The 13,394-nt window shown below is 52.4% G+C and overlaps 1 protein-coding gene across 1 annotated transcript; it reads left to right on the plus strand.

The window, feature by feature from the left end:
• The first annotated feature begins 390 nt into the window (after positions 1–390).
• On the plus strand, positions 391–12,193 carry RGL3 (ral guanine nucleotide dissociation stimulator like 3). The gene is given in 24 exon segments (XM_043976847.1): positions 391–592; positions 721–822; positions 1,069–1,295; positions 1,612–1,671; positions 1,890–2,119; positions 3,414–3,532; positions 5,456–5,671; positions 5,778–5,881; positions 6,357–6,441; positions 7,259–7,315; positions 7,478–7,564; positions 7,912–7,944; positions 8,116–8,237; positions 9,871–9,884; positions 9,887–9,965; positions 10,083–10,127; positions 10,129–10,146; positions 10,232–10,284; positions 10,287–10,327; positions 10,692–10,868; positions 11,077–11,095; positions 11,098–11,149; positions 11,151–11,188; positions 11,723–12,193. Coding segments are annotated over 24 exon segments (2,115 nt in total). The 5' UTR covers positions 391–559; the 3' UTR covers positions 11,827–12,193.
• The last annotated feature ends 1,201 nt before the right edge of the window (positions 12,194–13,394 follow it).

Raw genomic sequence — 13,394 nt, forward strand, 5'->3', positions numbered from 1 at the left:
CCAGGTATATGTATTTGAAGGGCACCTTACCCCCCACCCCCACCCCACAAAAGGGCTCCTGGAAGTTTGGAAAGTACTTCCCGGTTTGTCCAGGCCCAGGTGGGCAGTGACCGGGACTCCCCGCCCCCTGACCGGCCTCCTGTCCCGTGTCCCCATCCCGGCCGTTATGGAAATAGCCCGCCCAGCACCCACCTACCCTAGGCGGTCAGCGGTGCGCACCCAACCCCGCCCCCCGCCCGTAGTTTTAAGCGCCTGAGCTTGAGTGACCCCCCCCATCCCTGCACGCAGCCGGGCCCTCGTCCCAAGCCCCCCTCCTCCTCCCCCAGCTCCCGCCTCCGTCCTCCCTCCTCTGCCCCTTCCCCCATCGTTTCCCCAGCGCAGACCCCTCTCCCGACCCCGCCCTCGGCCGGCCCAAGCACAAGCCCCGGAGCTACAGCTGCCGGGCGCCGGAGCGCTCCGATTCCAGGCTGGTCGGTCCACTCTTCTGCCTCAGTCCCTGTGTGCCGCCGGAGCCCGAGCCGGACCAGGAGCCACCCGGCCAGTTACAGGTGTCCGAGCCATGGAGCGGCCCCAGGCGAAGGAGCTCGCCCTGGTAACCAGGACGGAGGAGGGGGGCAGGGTGAAAAGACTTGGAAGATCAGGGCGGGAGAGAAGTCCCTCGTCCCCCGGCTTCCTCGCCAAGCCACCTCCGGTCTCAAATCTGACTCCGGGTCCCCGCAGGCGCCTCTCCAGGAGTGGGGCGAAGAGGAGGTGGACGGAGCCGTGTACAATGTCACCCTGCGGAGACAGCGCAGCCAGCGGCCCGGCCCGGGTAGGGGCCAGGTGAGGAGCTGGGCTAGGGGAGCAGGGGGCGGGGCCAGGTGAGGAGCTGGGCCGGGGGTGAGGGGTAGGGGCCAGGAGGGTGGTCCTGGGGGCGGAGGCCTGGAGGAGGGCTCGGATCAGGGTCAGGACTGCGGGTTGGGACCAGGGGCTGGGAGTTCGGAACTAGGTGGGGCAGGGCAGGGCCGGGATCCAGGGGCTTTGGGGGATGCTCACTGCCAGAGCCTGACTGAGGCTCGGCTCCTTAAGGCTCCGGATCCCGGGCGCTCCGAAGATTTTGTGCACTATCGCACCTGCAAAGTTCGGGCGCTTCGCGCAGCGCCCCTAGAGCGGCTGGTGCTGGAACTGGTGCGGGGGGACCACGAACAAGACCCGGCCTTCGTGCCCGCCTTCCTGGCCACGCACCGGGCTTTTGTCCCCACCGCCCACGTACTGGGCCTCCTGCTGCCGCCTCGGCAGACCCCACATCCCCAAGGGTTAGTGAGGGTCCTTTCACCCCATATCTTCTCTGGATCCCCCTTTTCAGCTTCCCACCTGTCTCTCCTCCCACTCCTGTCTTCTTGTTTCCTAACAGATGCCCCCTCTCACTAACTCCCCTCTTCCCCAACTCCTATGACCACTCAATCACCCTCAGGACCTGCTCCCCACCACCGCACTCCCAGTATCAGTCTTTCAGGTTGGCCTCCCATGCTAATACTTCCTCATGTTAATGAAACCTCCCTCCCTTCTACCATCTCTCTATTTCGCCTTCCAGTCTCCATTTACCAATGTTTTCCTGGGGGGGGGTTCCAGAAAAAGACAGGGGGAGCAAGGTCAAGGTCACTCAGAGCTGAGCCAAGAGCAGGAGTCCAGGTTGGTACCCATTTCCCCATCATCACCACGAACCACTAGTTGGGTCTCCAAGGGTTGAGAGTCCATGGCTGGTCAGGGGTTGGGCTGTGGAAGTAAGAGGTCAATGACTGGGTTGGGAGCTGGGTTTGAGAAGTCAGGGGTTGGTTCTGAGAAATTCATGGTTTGATTGTAAGGGCTTCAGAGGTCAATCATAGCCTGAGTCTCGACTCTGGCTACAGGGCCCTGATAGCTGTACTGGGCTCCTGGCTGCTGGATCACCCCCAGGACTTCAGAGATCCCCCTGCCCACGCCAACTTGGTCCGGGTTTGTACCTTTCTGAGTTGGGCAGCACCAGAGGGGCCAGAGAGCCAAGAAGCTGAGAAGCTACTGAAGCACTTCCAAGAGGAGGAAGAGGAGGAGGAAGAGGGGGCCAAGAAGGCCCCGGAAGTGCCAGAGCCTTCTCACTATGGTATCTCCCCTCCTACCACCACAACCAGCCCCTTTGCTTGTGTGGTTGCCATCCTAGGAGATTGGAATGGGGCCATTGGTTGCTAACTAAAAAACCAGGATCCCTTCCTCTTCTGTCCTCAAATCTGCACGGGGCAGGGGGAGACCTTTCTTTTTTCAGGAGTACTTCTGGGTGGAGTGAGAGGCAGGCTTCAGGGAGTGGAAAGAAGACACTGGTCTTATAGTACAGATAACCAGCAGTTTTAATCCATCCCAACTCTGATACATATTAGCTGTGTGACTTCAGATAAGTCACCTTATCTCTGATGAGCCTCAGCTTTCTCATCTATAAAATGGGGACAATACCTTGCACTTCTTACCTCACAGGGTTGTGGTGAGGAAAAGGCTTTGCTAATCACAAAGTACTTCAGGAAGATTACATTATGTTACTGATATTATTTGAAAGATAAAGGCTCCCTCTTCCAACCATGCTGAAACCAAGGACCCCTGGATTAGAGCTAGAAGGGACCTTCGAGATCATGTAGTTCAGTGCCCCCATTTTACAGATCTGATTCAATTCAACAAACATGCATTAAAGCATTCTGAAAGCACCATCCGGGCAAATGAAGAAAACGGAGCCCCAGATTAAATGACCTGTCCAAGGTCTCTCATCTTTTTGTTCTTGTAGAGTTGTTTCAGTTGCATGCGACTCTTTGTGGCCAAGATGCTGGAATAGTTTGCCATTTCCTTCTCCAGCTCATTTTACAGATGAGGAAACTGAGGCAAACAGGGTTGAGGAACTTGCTCAGGGTCACACAGCTAGAAAATGTATGAAGCGGCATTTGGGCTTGGGTCCTCCTGACTCCAGGGCTGGCAATCAATCCATTTAGCTACTCTATCGCCCAGTTAGGAAGCAGCAGAACGGGGATGTGAGGTTCCTCTGATTCCATAGCCAGTGGTCTCTTTCTCCACAACACTAAGCCTCCTCTCTCTGTGATTAGGGTGTATTCTGGGACACAGTCCTGCCTTCTAACCCCCAGCCTTTCTCTCCTCTTCCCCATGACCCCTTTTCTCTTGTCACTAGCTGGCTCATGTTTGGGGCTCACACCCATGTCTGAGGCCCAACTTCTTTGGAGGCCAATTATGGCTAAAGGAAGATTGCCTGAGTTTCCTCCTCCTCCTGCCCTGTTCTCACTCCAGTCCCCCTGGTCCCCTCATGGCTCTAGGAGAACCTTGACACTACTTCTGACACCTGTTGTCCCTTTCCAAGAGGGGGAAGGTCCATTTTCTCCTCATTCTGAACTCCCCTTGCCCAGAGTTTCCAGGCCCAGAAAATCCCCTGGAGGAGGAAGAAGAAGAACATATTAAGGAGGGCCCAGAGCTGCTGGATTTCAGTGTGGATGAAGTAGCTGAGCAGCTGACCCTGATGGATATGGTGAGGGCAGCCTCTATTGCCTTCTCTTAACTCTGCTGCTTGGAATAAGGATAGGATCTGACCGGCATCTTAAATTTGCAGCACCTTAGAGAGCAAATTTCAAAAGGTTCAGAAAAAAAGATGGGCTCCCATGGACTAAAAATTGACAGAGAAAATTAACCCAATAGTAGTGAGAAACTTAGGGATGGAATTCTAAAGACCCAAAGAGAAAAGATGATGCTCATAGAGATTGGTGTGGATGGATGAACAGAGCATTGTTTGACCAATTGAGATGTTAAAAAGGTTTTGGAGAAGGTAAGAATATGGCTAGGCAACAGAATGTGAATATAAAAGTCATTTGAATGTTGTCATTAATTAATTAAGCCATTTAATGTGTCGGAGTGTAAAAATTAAGAATGGGCAGAGGCTGGTGAGGACAGTTAAGTACGGGTGGATGGATTTAGGGGTGGGGGTTTTTTCTACATTGGGGAAAAGAAAAAAGATAAAAGAAGGGATAGGGCTGCTGCTTTAGAGGGAGAATAATGGACTCACTCAGAGAGGGCAAAACTACTCAACTCTTTTCTGTTTCTCATTTCAAAGGGAATGATATTCAGAGTAAGAGGAATAGAAATGGCTCAGAGGGAGTTCAAATCTAGAACAAGTCTAGTGAAGAAAGAGAACAATAGGACACCCAGTTGTCCTTGAAGAATTTTAGCCACAATATCATAATAATAGCTATCATTTATATAGTGCTTTAGGGTTTGCTAAGCTCTTTACAGATATCTCATTTTATCCCTTCAATGACCCTGGTAGGCAGGTGCCATTATTATCCCCATTTGGCAGCTAAGGAAGCTGAGGCAGAGAGAGGTTATATGACTTGCCCAGTGTCACACAGCTTAGTAAGTGGCTGAGACTGGATTTGAACTCAAGACCTCCTGACTTTGGAGGCCAGTGTTCCACCCACTTTGCCACCTAGCTGCCCCAGAATCATTGTTTAATTGGGAGACACCGATAAGTTAGAAAGGGCAACCAAGATGGTGAAGGATCTGAAGGCTGTTCCACAGGAGTTCAGTTGAAGGAATTGGAGAGATTTAGCCTGAAGAACAGTAGACTTATTGAAGGACATGGTCAGTCTTCAGACATATAGTGGGAAAAGTGCTAGATTTGAAGTCCTGGGTTCAAATTCCACCTTGGGCACCTCCTCCACCATGGGCAAGTCACAACTTTCTTTGGGCTCGTTTCCTTATCTAGAAAATGATGGACTGGACTCTGCCTGATGTGTTCCATTCTATTATGAAATCTCTGACCCTTAAAAGTATTTGATCATTGAGGTATTTGTCACAAGGGAGAGGGACGAGCTGTGTTCTACTTGCTTCCAGAAGGCAGTATTAGGAACAATAGGCGAATGTTCAAAGAGACAGTTTGACTTGCTGTCCTAATAATTGGAGCTGTCCCCAAGTGTAATGGGTTGCCTCCGGAGGTAGTGAGTTCCCTCAAACTGGAGGTCTTCAGGTTAGATGACTACTTGACCAATATATTATAGAGGGTTTCAGGTAGGAGTTGGAAAAGGTAGACCCTGCGGTATTTTCCGACTCTGAGATCTCCTGGTTCTGTGACCTGCTTCCTCGGCCCCTTCCCCCAACCCTTTGGGACAGAAAGGTGGCACACTCTGGACACTTCGCCCTTACCCTGATGGGCAGAGCGAACCCCAACCCCCTAACCCCAACGGATGGAGTAAGGACACCTCTCTGGCCCTCTCCTCCCTAACCTAGACCTGATATATAGGGCAAGGATGTTTGCCTTTTTCATCCTTTGTTTGTTTGCCTCAGTTTCCTCATCTCCCCGGGGGAGATTGGAGATTGGGGGTAGTGTTGGGGAGGTCAATAATGCTGGGAGTCCTTTATGTTCAGTTGTATCTCTCCCCACCTATACCCCAACCCACAGGAACTTTTTTCTCGAGTATGCCTTTGGGAGTGCCTCGGCTCTGTGTGGTCTCATCGGGATAAAGCAGGGGGCCGTGGGACTGCCCCCTCTGTCCGGGCCACTGTGGCCCAGTTCAACGCAGTAACTAGTTGTGTCCTGAGCTCAGTGCTGGTGGGACCAGGACTGCCCCCTCCCCATCGGGCCCAACGACTGGAGAAGTGGATCTTCATTGCTCAGGTGTGGGACTGTATGTAACCCTTAAGCCTGCCCCAGGGCAGGCGGCGAAGTGGCAGATGGGTGGGGTTCCTGGGGTCTTCAACACAGCCTAGCTTTTCTTCCCCAGCGCTGTAGGGAGTTGAGGAATTTCTCATCCCTGCGAGCCATCCTCTCAGCACTGCAGTCCAACCCCATATACAGACTCAAGAGGAGTTGGGGAGCTGTGAGCCGGTAAGGGCTTCCAGAGTGAGAGGAGGAATGGGTGTGAGTGAGCCAGTGGGAGGCCAAAGGGAGGGGGCAACCTCAGGGACCAGATGAATTCTCTTCTTCCTAACTTGATCCAGCACATAGACTGAATAACAAGGATGGGGATAGATGGGACTGGGCAGAGACACTGAAGGACTGTTACAGAGACCAGGGAATAGGATGGTTCCTCGTGGTGGCCTCATAGGCTAGAACTAGGAAGAATGAGTTGGAAGTTGCCAAGAGGTAGATTTAGGATTTGAGAAGTTTCCCCCAAATCCTAGCTATGCAAAAGTGTAATGAGAAAGGGACCGCCCAGCAGTGGAGGGGAGTGTCTTCCACTGAAGACTGAACGACCCTTTGTTGGAAATGTTGTAAAGGGGGTTCTCATACAGGTGGGAGTTAATGAAGATGACCTTTGACATCCAGACTGACCTTCCCCCTCCTTCTCTTTCTTCCCTAGGGAGCCGATGTCTATATACCGGAAACTCTCCAATATTTTCTCTGATGAGAACAATCACCTTAATAGTCGAGAGATTCTCTCCAAGGTACAGAAGGACCTTGGACACTGGGGTCCCTGAGGTGGGAATCCCCAAGTTGGATGGGGAAGGGAAACAACTAGAAGACAATAAGTACCAGGGTCTTGGAGAGCTATCACCTTATACAGGGCTTAACTTTTATCAGCCTGGCACATAGTAGGTGCTTAATAAATGTGTGTTGACTTGAGTCTGGAGGTGGAAAATGCTCAAGGTGATAACACATGCTTAGCAGAGCACTTAATCAGTGATCTTGAGTTATGAATAGAAATAACCTACCTAGAAGCAGTGACAAAGGGGTCTGGGACTTGCCCTAGAAGGGATGCAAAGGTAGGCAGAAAACAGTTGATATTTCCCCAGTGGTCCAACACCCAGGCTCAGCCTTTGCACCTTAGCACCCCTTAGTGGGCAAATTCTCATTCCCCATGTTTCTCTCTTTTGCCTCATTTGACCCTTTTAAAGAGGGGACTCTTGAAGTTTCTGTCTGTCCCCAAACTGTTGATTTCTCCATTAAGGGACCCTCTTCCTTCAGTGTGTGACATTTCTTGTTGTGGCTAGACTTTTGTTCCACAAAACGGGTTTCCTCCTGGGGGTGGGGGGCTCTGATCTGACTGTTGGAGAAGGGGCCTAGGGTTCTATCCTTTGAGTTTGTTCTTTTTTTTGGTGAGGCAATTGGGATTAAGTGACTTGCCCAGGGTCACACAGCTATTAAGTGTTAAGTGTCTGAGGCCAGATTTGAACTCAGGTCCTCCTGACTCCAGGGCCTGTGCTCTATCCACTACGCTACCTAGCTGCCCCGAGTTCATTTTTTACCCCATTTCTACCCTAGGAAGAGGCCCCCTTGATTTCCCCTGAAGAGGAGATAGCTCCAGGAGTTCCTCCTGTGGTATGGGACTATATTGAACTTGAGGAGGGGGCAGGCCTGGGGCTACAAGGAACTGGTTTTGAGGGGAGGGGGACTGGGATTGGGAGACACTATGGAATAGGTGGGAGCAGGGTTGGGACAATAATTCCCAAGGGAATTGATCAAATTTCTGACCAATTCCAGAAAGTGCCCCCTGGTCCCATCCCCTACCTGGGTACCTTCCTCACTGACCTTGTCATGCTGGACACGGCACTGCCTGACCTACTGGAGGTGAAAACTTGACCCCTGGTCCCGCTCCCCCCCCATCTTTTCACTGTCATCCTCGATCCTGAAACCTTTCCAGAAGCCTACGACATCCCCTCCCTGCCCCACTGCACTGGATTTAGAGTAAGAAGAACTGGGTTTGGATCCAAAGAGCACTTTGGTTTTGATGTGTGTTTAGGCAATAACATTCCCCTCACTGGGCCTCAGTATCCTCTTCTGTAAATTTAAGGGGGTGGGACTAGATTGCCAAGGTTCCTTCCAGCTTTAAATTATATGACCCTATGATCTTTGGTGTCCTGGGGACTCTGAGCCCAGCTCTGAGCTCAGGCTTGCTTCCCCTCCACTACCCTCAGGGAGATCTTATCAACTTTGAGAAACGTCGGAAGGTAATGTGGACCTGGGCAGAGGGGGAGAGGGGGTGTGCTGGTGGTGAAGGTGGTGAAGGGAAATTGAAGAGGGAGGTAAAGACTCTGGGACAGGTAGGAGGGGGAATGGCTGGGAGGTGGGGCATGGGGGGGGAGGGTCCAGCAGAAAGAACCCCGCCTCCCTTTTCCAAGGAGTGGGAGATCCTGTCCCGGATCCAGCACCTTCAGCGTCGCTGTGGGAGCTATAGCCTGTTATCGAGGCCACCTGTTCTGGCTGCTTTCCGTGCCCAGCGCCCCCTCAGCGAGGAGCAGAGGTGACATGTCTGATCCCCTGCCTCCACCTTCTCCTTCACCCCAGGAGGCACAACCTCCCTCCGACGTCTCTGACTTGCCCCCCAGACTAAGCCCCGAGGCAAATCTCCTTTGAATTCAGCTCTTACTTTTTGTTTTTAATGAGGCAATTGGGGTTAAGTGACTTGTTAAGTGACAGCTAGTAAGTGTTAAGTGTCTGAGGCCGGATTTGAACTCAGGTACTCCTGACTCCAGGGCCTGTGCCCTATCAGCTCTTACTCTTTGTTTGTTTTGTTTTTACATATAAGGTATTTTTTTCCCGTTACATGTAAAGATAGTTCTCAACTTTTGTTATACAATCAGCTCTTACTCTTTTTTTTTGCGGGGGCAATGGGGGTTAAATGACTTGCCCACGGTCACACAGCTAGTAAGTGTCAAGGGTCTGAGGCCGGATTTGAACTCAGGTACTCCTGAATCCAGGGCCGGTGCTTTATCCACTGCGCCACCTAGCCGCCCCCAGCTCTTACTCTTGATCCTGGCTCCAACTTACCTGGCTCATTGGAGCCATCCTATTCCTGCTATTACTCCAACCAGGCAGGCTTCTTTCTCTATTCCCTAGTCTTGCCTTGTTCCTTCCGGTCTCCATGCCTCTGTTCAGGTCGGCCGCTTATCTGCGCTAGATCCACTCTCTCCCTCTTCTCCCCTTTTGGGGATGTGGGAATCCCCAGATTCCCTCAGTGGTCAGCACAGTGGCTGCTTACCTCCTTGAGAAAGTCACCTTGGATCTCTCTAGCCAGAGTGTTTTCTGCCCTCTCACATTCAGAGAGCATTTGCCTTCCTGGCTCTGTCTACTTACCTCCCTCTTCCCTGAAGTATAGTTATATATATCCATTTGGACTCCTTAGGTTATAAGCTCCTTTAGGGCAGGCTGTGTCTTATATCTGTCCCTCAGTGGTCAGCATACAAGTAGGCACTTCCTAATTGGTCTTTGTTTTTGTCGACCAGACCTATGTTTCTATTGGTATAGGTGACTTCCAGTGAGGATACCCCCCCACCCCCCCACCCCCCTGCAATCATTGCAGATCGGCATTTGATCCATCACTTACAAATCTTAAGTTAGTAGTCTACTAAGCAGTGAGATGCAAAACAAATTGCCCAGGGTCACAGAGCTGTTATATTTCTGAGACTGGGCTTCTGGGCTGTTCTCTATCTACTAGCCCCCAATGCCTCTCTTCCCAAACACAATTCAGTTAAACAGGCATTGATTAATGTCTACTGTGTGCAGAACCCTATACTTAGGCTCTGGGTAAGGCACAGAGCTCACAGTTTAGTATAGGGATGGCACAAGTACAGACAACAAATCCAATTTATGTTAGGGAGATACAAGCCCCATACTATGGTGAGGTATGAGGGCAAAGGGTCATTACTGATTGAGGAAGGACTTCCTGGAGGAGGTGGCATTTGAGCTTAGCTTTAAAGGATGGGCAGGAATTCAACAGAAAAAAAGAAAAGATAAGGAATGGAACAATGTAAGAAGGTAAAGGAGGAGAGTATAGGCATGTGTGGTGTGGGGGTTAAAGATTTCCTTAGGTTGGAGCAAGAGTGACCCCCCGAAACCATTTGTGGTCCCCATTTCCTTACTCCCATCTCCCCCAGTTACCGCCTGTCCCGGTCATCGAGCCTCCAGCTGCCTCCTGTCCCACCTCCCCCAGGATCCGGCAACGGATAAGTCTCACTAAAAGACTTAGTGCGTGAGTCAATTTAATCTTAGATCAGAAGAATGATGAAATTAGGGGGGCGGGGGGGGGGAGTGGAACATGGCTTCTTGTGAAGATATATCTGATACCTCTCTCCCAACTCTTAGGAAGCTGTCTCGGGGAAAGGGGCTCCTCTCCCAACCACCAGCCTGGGGACTCCTCCTCCCAGCCCCAGGTAAGAGAGGTTGGGAGAGGATAAGGGTTGGAGGGCAAGGTTAGGGGCTGGGGTTAAGGAGTGATACTATCTGTATCTCCTGTAGTCTCTCTTCAGGTTCCTACCCACGCCAGCCCTGGAGATGGGACCCCCTGACCCTCACCCTCCTTCATCCCCGGGGGCAACTGGTCTGGGACACAAGGTGCATGACGTCCATTGTGTACAATAGTGTGTGTCTGTGTGAAGAGGCGACCAGGGTACAGGGAAACTGTACTGGGACCGAGAGTTACGAGATTTGGGTTCCTGGTCAGCAACTGTGTGATCCTGAGCAAATGAGTTCCCATGTTGGGCTCTCCACTTTCTCATGTGTAAAATAAGGGAGCATCAAGCCAGTGTTAAGGGGCTCCAGTGAAAAAATGGGAAAGCACCACCATCCCCCCAACACATGAGGAGGTGACTTACACATGGTGGGATGGGAGGGAGAAGCGTTGTATGTGTCTTTGGTGCCCTGAAGCCCAGAGTGGCACTAGACACTGTGGATTGCTGTATGTTCTTCCCCGGCCCAGGGTACCCAGGAGCTGCCCTGGGACCTGAAGCTCCTGAGCTCCAGCAGCCCTCACCTCCCCGGGAGCAGCGGCCGCGCTTCCCACCCAGGACAGCAGCCTCCGGAAGCCTGTGTCATCAGAGTCAGCATTGACCACGACCCTGGCAACTTGTATCGGAGCATTTGGTAAGGAGGAGGAGCGCCACCCATGTGAGAGCAGCAAGGGGAGAATCGGGGTGGCAGGGGAGGTTGCCCCCACACTTAGGACGTTTGCACCCCATTTGCAGCCTCCCTCCCTCTCGTTGACCTGCAGCACTGCTCCCTCCCTCTGCTCCCTGCGTCCCCTGCCGCCTCCCCATTTGGCTTTCTCATGAATTCTCTCCCCCCCCCCGCCGCCCCCACCCCAGCTCACTAGCCAGGACAAAGTTCAGGTGTGGTTCTCCGAGCCCTTCAGAAGCTGCACCTGGAGCAGCACAGCCCGTGACTATCAGCTGTTCCAGGTCTTGCCTGGGGACCGGGGTGAGTGGCAGTGAGAGCCCCAGGGCCTGTGGTGACCCCAGGGCATGGGGTGGTGGCTGAAAGGTTCCAAGGGGGCCTTTGGCGGAAGCCCAAGCACCTTTCCCTTTCTTGCCAGTTAGTCCAACGAGGAGGTTCCCTCCTCTGGGGCCCCAAGATAGAGAAAATTCAAGGGCAAACAATTCCAGTCAAAAGCTGCTTCAGACTGGGGGATGGTGGGGAGGGGGGGGGCGGGCGTTAACCAGGGGAAGGGAATTAGTGGCAAGTCACTAATGCTTTTTGGGCAGAGGTGGGCATTGGTGCACCAGACCTGGGGTGCTGCCCCTTTTACGACCTTGCTCAAGTGACGTCTCCCCACCCCCCACCTCAGTTTCCTCCTGTCAAATGAAGGGTCAAATGTCCCTTCAGCTCCAGATTTCTCTGATCTTTTGACCCTACTTCCCGGTTACAGAAAGGGGAAAAAAAATAGTATATACAGAAAGGAAGTAAAGGCACAACTAGATGCAATTTGATACCATGTGGGCCTTCTACCCACAGAGCTCCTGATCCCAGACAATGCCAATGTGTTCTATGCCATGAGCCCAGCGAGCCCCGGGGATTTCGTGCTGCGGAAGAAGGTGGGAGCTCGGTCCCCACCCTGATGACCGGCTCTTCTGGCTGGGAGAGCCCCAGGCTGGGACCTGTCTGAGGCTCAGGGCCAGCCTGGGCCATCCTAGAGGGATGTCTGGCTGGACCGAGGCTCTGATCCCAACATGATCCCTGGTGTCCCATATCTTTGTCTCTGTGTCCTCTCTGGGAAGCTGCAGGACAAGGAGAGGGGAAGGGGATTGATTGCTTGTATGTGCAGGCCGTTGGTCAGACCACTAGATGGCAGGCTGTCTAGGGTTGGGTGGCAGGGACCCAATGGAAATTGAAACCCAGACCTCACGTTTAGGTGGAGAGGGCAGGGTTACATCTGGAGCATCCAGGACCCCCCTTTTTCCTGCCCCACCAGGGCCCCAGATACCCTCTAATTCCAGATGCCTTGTAGAAAAAGACTAGCTGGGGTTTATAAAATGACCAGAAGTCAGGGGCTGCTGCCTTCCCTTGCCCTCCCGCCAGCCACCCCAACCTGAGGCAGGAGCCAGGCTCCAGAGTTCTGTTTCCCAGAGACGATTAGCTCAAGGGTTACCATCGGAAAGTACTTCCGGGCTTATCTTGCCTAGTGTGCACCAGAGCAAGAATGTCTTCTATTGTGTCCTAAAAAGTGATCAGGGGCAGCTAGGTGGCGAAGTGGATAGAGCACTGGCCCTGGAGTCAGGAGGACCTGAGTTCAAATCCGGCCTCAGACACTTAACACTTACTGGCTGTGTGACCCTGGGCAAGTCACTTAACCCCAATTGCCTCACTAAAAAAAAGAAAAAGTGATCAGCCTTATCCAAGGGCCCTCCAGTGAGGAGAAACCCTCTGTAACACCCCCCCCCCATAATTCCCCCCTCAAAGCCACTGCTTTTTATTCTTGACCAATCTGGGGGCATTTTTTCTTTATATAAGCTTAAATCTGCCTTTCAGTGACTTCTGTAACTCCTAATTTTGCCTGCTGGGGCCAAGCAGAGTAAGTCTAACCCTTCTGTGTGCCAGCCCTTCAGTCAAAAGGAAGTGTGCAGCGATCATGTGTTTCTTCTCTAGGATAAACCTCCCCCCCTTCCTTCAGTCAGTTGCCACATGCCTCCCCTCTCATCCCTTGCCTCATCCCCCTGGTTACCCTCCAGGATAACCCTTGACCTTATCAATGTCCTCAAAATGGAGAAGGTCAAATGGTCCCGTGGCAGTGGCCCTGGCTGTCAATCCTCACTCTTCTGTTCCCGACATTGGCAAATGATTTAACCGCCATTGGGCCTCGGTGCCCTCATTTATGAAATGGAGTTGGAGTGACACGATCTCTCAGGCACCTTGGGCTCAAAATCGCCGTGCCATGGGCTCCCCGAACTGAAAGCAATATTCCTCCTGGGGGTTGCCTTGGGGCTGCTACTTACCCTGGCTTTCACACAAGTTCTAAGTCCTCACACAATAGAGTCAGTATTCATCCCAACTTCCCACACATTGCCTGCCCCTCCTCCACAGCCCCTAAACCAACAGGCCAGAGCTGATTTGATCCCTATTTTCCATCTTCTTTTTTTCTGGAGACTGGATTGCCTTATCTTGCCCCAGCTATATGCACAGTGGCCAC

The sequence above is a fragment of the Dromiciops gliroides genome, chromosome 1 (genome assembly GCF_019393635.1).
Source record: "Dromiciops gliroides isolate mDroGli1 chromosome 1, mDroGli1.pri, whole genome shotgun sequence".
NCBI lineage: Eukaryota > Metazoa > Chordata > Mammalia > Microbiotheria > Microbiotheriidae > Dromiciops > Dromiciops gliroides.